The sequence below is a fragment of the Xyrauchen texanus genome, chromosome 47, assembly GCF_025860055.1.
Source record: "Xyrauchen texanus isolate HMW12.3.18 chromosome 47, RBS_HiC_50CHRs, whole genome shotgun sequence".
NCBI classification, from domain to species: domain Eukaryota; kingdom Metazoa; phylum Chordata; class Actinopteri; order Cypriniformes; family Catostomidae; genus Xyrauchen; species Xyrauchen texanus.
This window is the reverse complement of record NC_068322.1, coordinates 6430962-6442422: the sequence shown is the minus strand read 5'-3', so window position 1 is coordinate 6442422 and position 11461 is coordinate 6430962. Positions and strand designations below refer to the sequence as shown.

At 36.8% G+C, this 11461-nt stretch overlaps 1 protein-coding gene across 1 annotated transcript; it reads right to left on the bottom strand.

Moving 5' to 3' along the window:
* Positions 1-4663: 4663 nt before the first annotated feature.
* Positions 4664-10515, bottom strand: LOC127639176 (unique cartilage matrix-associated protein-like). The gene is made up of 5 exons (XM_052121060.1): positions 10368-10515; positions 9842-9898; positions 8991-9086; positions 7483-7581; positions 4664-6223 (listed from the first exon to the last, which is right to left on the bottom strand). The coding sequence occupies exons 1-5, from the start codon at positions 10423-10425 to the stop codon at positions 6126-6128; spliced, it is 408 nt and encodes a 135-aa protein (XP_051977020.1). The 5' UTR covers positions 10426-10515; the 3' UTR covers positions 4664-6125.
* Between the last annotated feature and the right edge of the window lie 946 nt (positions 10516-11461).

The following is an 11461-nucleotide window of genomic DNA, read 5'->3' as shown; positions in this document are numbered from 1 at the left end:
GCTGACGACAGTACCAATAATAACGGTTCCGGTTTATAATTGCAATGTATTGACATAAATCAAAATGTATTACATATTTTGGTGTATATAATAATAAAATATGATTATTTATCTAAACAAATATGCTTAAGGTTGACCATATAATGTGTTCAACAATAACAGAATACATTTCGGGAAAGGGGGAAACATATTCGCCAAACACAAGTGGACGGATGTTCGTTAAACATGTGACTGCTTTGGGGGGAAATCTAAACAAACATTGAACAGACTCATTGGAGAAACTCGTGATTTTTTGGGTATGTGCTCCACTAAATGAACTAAGTAGAACCATATGCATGCACAGATACATTTATCAATGTCTGAACTAGTTAAAATAGACGAGATGTAGTCATTATAACATAATCATAGTCTAATATTGTTATAATTACCCAACACATCCAACCTCTTCTGCCATTACATTCCCTTGCACTGTATATAACAGGCGCGCGCGCGCGCGCGTGCGTGTGTATATGTATATGTATATATATATATATATATATATATATATATATATATATATATATATATATATATATTAGTATTAGTGTGTGTTCTTAATATACTTTTATTTTCTATTACATTTTATATATTTTTTATCAATTTTTTTATTATTATCTCTGTATGTTTTGTTTTGTGCTGGAAGCTCCTGTCACCAAGACAAATTCCTTGTATGTGTATAAGCATACTTGGCAATAAAGATAATTCTGATTCTGATCATGCGCCGTGTATCTCAATTTCACATTGTATGTGTAGAATTACTTTACCTGTCAGACGTCATTGACCCACTACACAAGATGAGCTCTCCAAAGAAACCCACGACTGAACCTTGTGTAGTTAATGAGGAGGTAAACTTACTAATTGAACTTGAATGTAATTCAGATGTGCCATGTTATACAAGTGATTAAAAATGTTTTATATGACTTAAATATGTTCCTGACAGCTGATCACATATGGAAAGTGGGTGAAGCTCGAGATGACCACATTCGTGGACCCCTCTAGAAGCAGCTGATTAAGATACGTTATGTATCACATCACTGATTGGTAAACCACTAAATAACAAAACATATCCTAGTTATATGATAAAGTATTCTTTAAAGTACCTTGAACCATGTAAAAATGATAGAATATGAATATGGTTGATCAGTACTGTGGTGTACCAATTTATCAAACAGTTGCTGGGTTTCCATTCAAAATGATTTGCAGTGATTTTTACCCTGGTTAAAGCTCTGCTTTGTGCCATGCCTAAGAACACCACTTAAAGGTGCTAACATTCTTAACAGATTTTTTTTTTACTGTACTAAATCATAAAATGACCATAAAATGTCATTAGAGAATTAGCAAATATGCCATACTACAGCCAGTGATTGTAATTTGAAGTTTCCATTCTGGGCCGGAATTTCTGTTATGTTTTGGCCCGTGTGATACCGCCCACTCACCTATGGTATTTAGACACTGTCGGGTTGCCAGCTTTGAATAAGTTTGCAGGCAAACAACACTGCGTGCTGCAGCCATGGAAGCCAGCAAACAAACTGCATCAGAGATAACCAGAGATTCCACCTGACCTAAAAAGCCTTGCCATCCATCTAAATACCACCTTGACCAGAGGCGTAGTAAACAAGGATAAATATTGGATATTGTTGGCTATTTTGCATGTCAACATTCGGGCAACCCGCATGAGCTTCGAGTCTGAGGCGGGGCAGACAACTCTCCAATATTTTGAATTTGGACTGCATTACCCATTTCAAACACTTGTTGTCAGTTTTACATGTAGCACCTTTAACCATAGTAAAATCATATTACTGTATTGCCTATCGTGTGTGTGATATGTGATGTATTCTTGGTTGATAGTCTAGGTGTGTTTGGATTTAAAAGAGGTATAAGCATTCTGTAGTATGGTGATTAGGATTGTTTTCTTTGTTTTCCAGCTGAACTGAAGTCAATGCTACAGAAAAAGCAGAAATTAAAGCAACAGCTAGAGGCCTCACAGAGAACCACACAACCAGAAAACAAACCTTCCTCACAGTAGCAATCAAGCACCAAATCCTTAATACCACTCCAGGGGCTTTCTAAAACCGCCCCATAAACACAACATGCAAGTGAGGCATCATCTTCGCCCCATGATTAGACACCACAGCAAAACTAAAAAACAAGCAGAGAATGGCTAACCACCCTATTGCAGGTACATGTCACATAATTGAAAATGTGAAAATAGTGTTTGTTATTGTTTGCCCTAAAAAAGAGTTCTGGTAATATTTTCTTCCATGATCGTGCCTAGAGACTGCAATGGCGAGATGTACAGTGAAAAAGGAGTTATATTTTGGTTTGTTCTCACCCAGAACCGATTAGATAATTTCAGAAGACATGAATTAAAGAACTGGATTCTTATGGATTACTTTTATGCTGCTTCTGTGTGCTTTTTGAAGCTTCAAAGTTCACTTGCATTATATGGACCTTGAGCATAGCTAAACCAAGAAGAAAGTAAGTTGTACACATCTGGAATGGCATGAGGGTTATTAAATTATTAGAGAATTACATTTTTTTGGGTGAACTGTTCCTTTAATATTTTACTACATACACATTATCTGGTGCTGTAGTATCATTGTTATCCAGCAGATGGCCATGGAACATCAGCCCACAATTAAAAAAAAAATAAAATAATTTAAGGCTATTTTAGAATGACACTGGAATATGAGGCTTCAGTGTCTGTTAATAAGCATTAACATATTTAATCTCTGTCTTCTTTTGTTTACCCCTCATGTAGCTGTGTCTTTATCTCCAGCTCAGTCCTTCTCTGCGTCTGACCTCCTCAAACAAATAAAAGAACGGCACCAGCATAGACTAATGGCTCAGAAGAAGAGGACAGATGATATTCAGAAGCGGTGAGGGGTTGATTGGCTCTACCTGTGGTTGTTAATGCATAAACTGCATTTGACTGTACAGTTTGCATTTGATTTACATTGGATTTTGAAAGCTAATATGGTGTTTTATGACCCCATTTTCACTTTCTGAGGTGCTATGAAATAGTGGTTAAAGATCTGGTCTGGTAATTGAAAGGTTTAGGTTCAAACCCTCCAAACGGTGATCTATGAGTTATCAACATTGTTTACTTGATCAAGACACTTAACAAAACGTTGCTGTAGGTGTTTTAAACCTGTACTAAGTTGACCATAAATTGCTTTTGATAAAACCGTAAGTGAAATTAATGCATAATTCTCTCTCCTCAGAGTGCTCCAGAGTAGCGCAGGGCCTGCTGTTCCCTCGCGGTCGGCTATAAACGGGGGTCTCCTAATTTCCCAGAAAGCTGCCTCGGAGGGTCCAAAATTACCCGCTGGTCCTATGTCCCATCTCCCAGGCCCACCAGTTCCCACGCTGGAGCATGGCTTTTCAGAAGGGGAGGATCAGTCCCCACCTTCATCAAAGAGCCAATCAGCTGCAAAGGTACCGACCTGGGAAAACGTCCCATAACATGAAAAAGGCAAAGCCGCCAAGATTTGATTGCCGTGTAAATACAATGTTGTGCTGAAATCTGTGATTCTCCAAAGTCGGAAAAAGAGCTTGGGGCAAAAATGGCAACAAAAATGCCCACAGAATTCAAAATGATTGTGCAAAAAATGCCCACCGTAATCCCTGTTTATTTTTTGGTGGTAACCTAAAAGCCATTTAAAGCCTAGACATTAATGAATAAAATGTGATATAACCTAATGCCACAATGTTTTTAAATGATAGCACCGTTAATATGGCAGTACCATAAGTTATGTTGTATGTGCGGTGGTAAATATTATTTTCACTAAAACTTTCATTTGATACAGGCCTATGCCTAAAATAACATAAAAAATTTAGTCTTTTCAAGTGGAGTCCCCTTCATGCAGTGCCCTTTAGGAGCGCACAATGCTGTTTACAATTTGCCCCATATATGGTACGGTTTATTTTTCGATGTGTGCTTTCCCCATGCTTCAAACACACACGTCTGAATCCCAGCGTGTTCATTTGGTGGTTGTGTCTCTTAATGGATAATATGAATTTAAATAAAACTTTGGAGAGTGAGAAGCTTTTTTAAAAAAAATCACATAGCGAGATTTTGAATTATTTTGGGGTTTTGCTAGATGAGACTGGGAAAACCCATCTGCTGTGAATGTCTACAAAGATTTCAAGCCAAATGTAGAAACACCAGCAACCTTATTAATCACCTTCTGACATATCCTACAACTTCTGCAGAATACACACCGGATAGTGCCAATTCATTGAACCTAACTGCTTTATCTTAACATTTACAGATTTACCATTTCTCTGAAAAATCAAATGTTGCAAACCAATTGTCCAATTACAAATATATGGTGGTGGTATTTTCAGGGCTACCTTTCCCAAAAGCATTGTAAGCCTACGTAGATTGTGGAATCCATTGGCGGCATCGCTTGTGATGCTTTGGGGAAACGCATCCCAGATCGGTTTGAACACACCCAAGAGCCGTGCGATCTGTTTTTGATCATAAAAACTATAGAATTTAAATCAATATTTCGTATCCATTTATCTACATCTTTGGTAAGTAGCTTTGTAATAAGTGGCATAATACACTTTTGTTTTTTGTTTATTTCTTTTGAATTATTTTCCTCATCTTCCACTTCAGCCAGTGTGGTCTCTTCAAGTGGGAGAGAGCGATGGCATGTTAAAGGTACAGCTTCTATTTATTTACTATAGATTTGGGTTTTGGCATTCATGCATTATAACTGATCTGTTATGGAATACATCAGCATGTATGTGTATTGACACACTTTGCCTCTGTTTAAACCCATATTTCTAATTTCCACAGGAAAAAAGTGACCCAAAATATGTGGTGAACTACTGTTGCCACGTGGAGAGGAACAGCCCAAATTCCTTAACAAACTAAAGTAGCAGCAGTTTCCCTTGTGTGCAGCCTGATCTTGTGAAATCCAAACACATATCTTTGAAGACTCTCATAATGTCTCCATAAGTAGAAGACAGGGACTTTAGTCCTGGAAAGGTGTCAGCTTTGGATTGAAACAAGACCTTGAATCACTGAATGTTAAATATGATTGTTCTTTTACATGTATTATGTGTCTGGTGTCTATGTGCGTTGTTTTAACCTGAAGCCAGAAATATTCATATGTACTGTTTTAGTTGTGAGCGTTTATATGAATTGTGCCATGAGGCATGCCTGGATTAAACAATCAAGTGAATTGTGCTGTGTTCCATTGACTTGATACGATCATCTGCAAAGCAGTTATTGATTTAATCAATTATTGACTGGTGAGGTTGGCACACATGCTCAATCTTGTTTGGCTCTTGTTATGATGTTATATATTAAAGCTTTAATACCCTCTTGTGCTTTTCTTTAAGGATTAGGTGTAGAAATAAGCCGTTCTACTGCCAGGTGAAAATGTGGGAGGGATGACAGCACCAAGGCTTATGAAGGTAGATAAATCTTTCCACTTGCCTCTTTCTCCCTCATTTTCCCATCTGTCTAAGCTCTCAACGCAGGAATGTTCATTCCATTGCCAGCAAATACTGCCTAAGAATTAGTATTAAAGTCTGTAGGAGCACAAACTCTTGCATCTGTTTTAATATGTACAGTATATGAGTTAAGTTGTTGCAATGGAGGTGCAGGTCGTTCTTTTAATTTTTGACATTAATTGGCTTTTTCTTCCTCTTATAGCATTCTGGTCATTGCATTTTAGATTAAATCTTCTCACTTAGGTGGAAAATGTGAACTCTTTTTATCCACATCAATACAGACTTCAGTTTGAACAAAGTTATTTAAAAAGAAAAGTCAGATGAGAGCTAAATTATTACTTGCAAAGAAATAGGAAGCAGTTGCTATAGGGGAAAAAGCTTACAATTACTCACTAATCATGAATGTTTTGACTGGACAAAATAACGTCCAATAAAGTGATCGTTACATTTAAGATAAATGACTAAACAGGATTAGAACAGAAAGTGCTTACTGTGTGTTCCAATCTCTATGATATGTATTAAGGAATTTCTGTGTATAAGTGCTCAGACTGAGTTATAAATAATAATAGCCTAACATTATAATATGGTGATTTTTCTGATAGAAGCCCAAGGTGTGTTCAGACATATGGGCGGTGGTGAGGGTATCGTGGGTAAAGCCCATCATAGTGGAATTCTCTCCACTGTTCATTCCTCTCTCTGGTCCTCTCATACTGTTCTGTTGAAAGAAAGACAGACAGCAACAAGAAATTTTAACATGATCACACACATTGCTGGTTATATTTTAGTTACTGCCACTATACAGATGTCTTCGAGTAATTGCTGCTGCTGTTAAACTGAAACTTGGTATTAGCCAAGTTTTTAATATATATATATATATATATATATATATATATATATATATATATATATATATATATATATATATATACAAAGTTAAAATAACAGCTTCTGAAAGCTTCTTAATATAATATAATACATAATGTAATTTAATTTTACAGTCACAAAACTAACTGTAGTAACTATGTTATTTTAACTACGTTAACTACGAAGAAATTATGGTTACTATGGTGCATTTCTCTTAAAGGTGCAATATGTAATATTTCTTTTTTTTGCCAACGTGTGAACGGCTTGTAACGCAACTTAAAAAATTAGCCCTTCCCGGACTTTCTAGGTTGCCTATTAAAGCCTGTAGACTGATTTTCATGCAATGGGAGCGGGTCGCTTTTGCTGGGAAAATCCAAAGGGTGTGACGTTTATGTGCGCTCCCGAGAGACTTCCCTCAGTGCTTCTCTTCCGCTATTCAACAGAGACAACAAACTGCAACACTAGGTAATGTTATCTTAGAGATGGAGTCCAGCAAATGTCCAGCTCCCAGCACAAAATCGACTCCTAGACTTGATCTTACCTGCTAACGCTGATGAATTGCGAGCTACCTTGTTTTGTAACTTTCAAATAATTTAAACGATCATCTCTTAATGCCAAAAGTCAGGATAATGTCAATGGATTATTATTCCTAATCATTATATTACATGGCATCCAAAACAGATTCAATATCAGTCTTTAAAACTATAGCTGTCCTTAAAACTCTCTGAGCATGCACGTGCGTGTCACATCTAGCTACAACACTCTACTTGCAGTTACATACTCCCTTCCCTCTCAGGCCACAAGGGGGCCCCCTATAACTGTCTAATTGAGCCATAAGAGCTGCCGGAGTCCTACTAGCAGCTTTTAGTATATTTAAAAATGAAAAAAAAAAGAACTACCTTGCTTTGAAGGCCCCCTGGTGACTCTGGGGCACTAAGTGACCGCTTAAAACGCTTATGGCCCTGCTTATAGGATAAAGTATGATATATATATATATATATATATATATATATATATATATATATATATATATATATATGTCCAGTAGAGGGATTGCAAAGGATGTTTCTCTTTTCTAGAGACCAAAATAATAAAAAAGATCAATCTTACCGTCACGCTCCTCCTCTAAATAGTTCTCATGCTCGTTGCTTTGTTCCTCTAAGTGCTCCCTCCTTCGCTCATTTGCACCCATTTTCACTCTCTGTTCCGCTAAAGGAAAGATAAATAATACTGAGTTCAAGATACAGTCAGTATACATTGTTAAACTGTGAACTGAAAAGGTTTATTCCATAAGAAATTCAGTTTAGTGATTTTTGGAGGGTAAATAAAGTAAAAAAGCATACCTTGAGGACACGGTAGAAGCCTAATATAATGTTGATATAGCATAATGTAATGATAGCAAATAAGATGTTCTGTACATAAAATTACTGAATGTTAAACTTAAATATACAATAAAATGTTTAATCAAAATGTATATACATTGATAGGGTATGCTGATTGTCAGTATATTTTGAAAATGGCACAAGGGGTCAAACAAACTCTTCCATTAACTGGCCAAGCAGAAACCGCTATTAGGCGATAATCTCAAAATGGCCAAATATCGGCCGATATATCGGATTACTTAAATCAACCTCTAGAATAATATGGGTAAAATTGCTTGTGGATTTCCATTAAAAAAACTCAACCCAAAATCTTTGCTAGTCTGCTTGTTCGATAGTGTTACCATGATGATTCAAAGACACATCTACTACAGTTAAGACCTCAGATCCTTGTATTCCTACAAAACACACAAACACTTTCGCTTTGTCTTAATTTAGGATACCTCTAAGTGTCCTCATACTTCACATGCTTTCAGCTGATGACTTTACAACAAAAACACATTTAAGGGTAAAACACATTCCCATAAGCAGTCGGACAGCTTGTGTGATGGGAAGCTCAAAGATATTAGCAAATTTGGCTTGAATGCCAAAAGTAATCTAAGTTTTTGTCTCTCTCTCCATATTAAGGGGGGTTGTTTTATTTCGATCCTTACACGTTCCACTCTCGAGCCCCAACTGCTTTTCCTCCTTCAACCTGCAGAGTGCACCGTCACACACACACATACATTGCTGACAATTTAAAACACACTTCAGTAAAAGTTGTCCATGCTTTCATTTCAGTAATGGTGGGCTGGTGGGCTATGGGACAATGTGATGGTGTTTTGGGGGATGTTTGTGTTTGTGAACGAGAGAGAGCGGCTTCATAAAGTCCTGTTGATCCTTGTGGCCTTCTGGACCACAAATTGGGGTTCACTGGGGTTTTCTATCCAATTTCCTGAGATCTATCTTTCTGCAGGGCTTAATTTCAAGTCCAGCATACTTGATCCAGCTGATCTAGGTCTTTGGGTTTACATAAATTACAGGCAAGTGTGTCAAAGTTGGGTTGGAGCAGCACCCTGGCAATTATGACTTAAAAGTGCCAAAAAACAACTGACAAACCAAGCTATCTGACAATATGCAAACTTAGTGTTAATGCTTAAAATGCATGTTAGAAGTGTAATTTCAACGACAGTCGTTAGATTTATTAATCCTTCAAAGATTATAAGGAAAGCAGATATGTCAGGATATCACAGTGCTCACCATAGTACTCTGCATAAGTTTTCGGCGATCTGCGACTGCGACGTTTGAAGAAGTTTGAGGCATCTGATGCTGGCATGAAAATTTGTTTAGATGATACTGCAAAAGCAAGGGGGAAAGGAGAAAGCTTGAGGGATTTGGAGAATGTGTGTGGGTTTGCTTTGTGGAGGAATTTGTGCACAGAAGTTAACAACATCTGACAAAACCTTTATTTTGGGATATCCAGAGACATCCTTAATTGAACACTGATTAATTTATCAGTGCCAGAAATTGACTTTACAATTATTGAGCAATGTTTTGACTGCATTTGTTGCTCATGGGCATTTTTTTACCTTTATGAAGGCAATTGTTTTATACCCACAGTATAACAAATACACTAAGTCAAACTTTTAGGCCAAATACTTACATTTTACCACGTATATTAACAAGAGATAAAATGCATAACTAGGCCTAGAATAGAATTTAAAATCCTATATATATATATATTACAAATAAAAAAACAATTCATTATGGCATCGATTATGAGGGCATTTTTACTCCAACATTTTAAATTATTTGAATAATAATTAAATAATTACAAAATTTCATTTTTGCCCCAAGCCCCCTTAAATTCTGACCCTGTTATATTGTGTGTATATATATATATATATATATATATATATATATATATATATATATACAGTATATACATAATTATTTTAAAATGCAAAAAGTTCTCTTTTGGCGGTACAGTTGAAGTGTGGGATTGGGTTATTAGCTTTATAAAAACAAGTGTTAGTAGAACTCTATGGTATGCCGTTAGTATACTGTAGCTAACTGGACGTGCGTGCGTGTGTGTGTTCAACTGAACATACCCTTACGTTCACTGTCTTTTCCATCACTCCCCGCTGCACTTTCAACTCCTGCCAGCACTGGAGACAGAAAAATGGAGAAAGAAAATAAAGGATTCGGTTCCTATTTTTTTTTATCTGATATTTTTGACCAATTCTTAAGTGAAATAATTGATAACTATTCCAGCAATGCATTTGACAGTTACAGGGCATCCACTGTAGAAATGATTGCAAGCTTTAAATTAATGAATACACTTTAGTATTACCAATTATAGGTTTTTGTACATGATACCATAGTTTTAGCATGTTTATTTTGACACCTACCATGATAACACCATGTTTTTTAGATGTGTGTCTATTTTTGTGCATTTGTTATTTTTTTTAATTAATATAAAAAAATGCGTAAACCATTTTTCCAATTGAGGATGTCCCAGGGTGTCTCCAAAGGGAGGTTTAGTCAAATTGAACTAGTTTCTGGGGAAAACGATGTCCCCAACGTATTGTTAGGTAAAAAAAAAAAAAAAAAAAAAAGCACAGATGTGGCACTCACCAATCAGAATGAAAACAATGGGCAGCAGTGTCAGCAGAGCTGTATGAGTCCAGGCCATCTTTAAGGAGTGTGTGAGAGAGTGTGTCTTTTGCAGGTATCAGAACCACAGCAGATAGTTCTCAGACCTGAGAGTGTGTGTATGTGTGTGTGTATAAGAGAGGGAGAAGAGGGGAGGCAAAAGGAGGGAGGGGGCAATTTGGAATTTCACTCACCCAGCGGAACGCAGGAGGGGCGAGAGAAGAAAAGGCAAGAGACAGAATCCCAATGCACACCCACTGATGTGTGCTTCACGAGAACCTCTGTGTTTATAACAGCTGCTGTCATCACTTATTTCTGTCCAAACCTTTAGATCTGGCAGATACAAAGTTAAGCTTCAGGTTTCCATTCCAGTTAAATAAATTAATAATGGCTCAAGTGTGTCTGATGGGTTTCACAAGCAGCTACTTGTTAGTATTAAGCCGATTAATTTTGCTTTACTCCCCTGGTAAATGGGAACAATTTCACCTGTCATCATAAATAATTCCCTCTTGCCTTGCCCTCCTTTTTTTGCCTGAGATCAAGTTTATGAGTTGATTCTGAGATCCAGCTATCTATTCATTAATCCATCCATCAAGACAAATGTGTGTCTAAAAGTAATATACTATCAGATCGAGAGAGAGTGAGTAACAGTAACTGTTGGTGAGAAGGACAGAATTTGAGGAAATAGGAAACAGACAGGCTGTGAAAGAAAGTGTTTACAGAAAGAAAGTGAGTAGATCAAAGTTTTATTTACTGTATATTTTTTGCCTTATACTTAGCTTCTCTTCCTCTCTCCACACTTATCAAAATATGTCAAAGGCTACAAGAAAAACTTCAAGATTGAATCATGGCTTTGCACTTTCTGGTTTGGCTTGGCTATAGGGTGTGCATGTGCATTTATGAGGCATATTTCCATGCTGTGTAAATGGATACCATCCAGGTATTTTCTTCGAGTTCCAAGTCTGCACAAAGCAGACAGTCCAGGAAACAGTAGCAATTAAAGCCGTTCTCCAGTCCCCAGTACAAATCTCAGAACGAAAGCAGCATGTGAAATACTATTTGTGCCATAAGAAGCC

Coding starts and splice junctions, on each gene's coding strand:
- LOC127639176 (XM_052121060.1), bottom strand. CDS start 10,425: ATGGCCTGGACTCATACAGCTCTGCTGACACTGCTGCCCATTGTTTTC. Junction 9,087..9,841: donor AAAAGACAGTGAACGTAAGG/GTATGTTCAGTT, acceptor TTGCTTTTGCAG/TATCATCTAAACAAATTTTC. Junction 7,582..8,990: donor AACTTATGCAGAGTACTATG/GTGAGCACTGTG, acceptor TCTTTCCTTTAG/CGGAACAGAGAGTGAAAATG.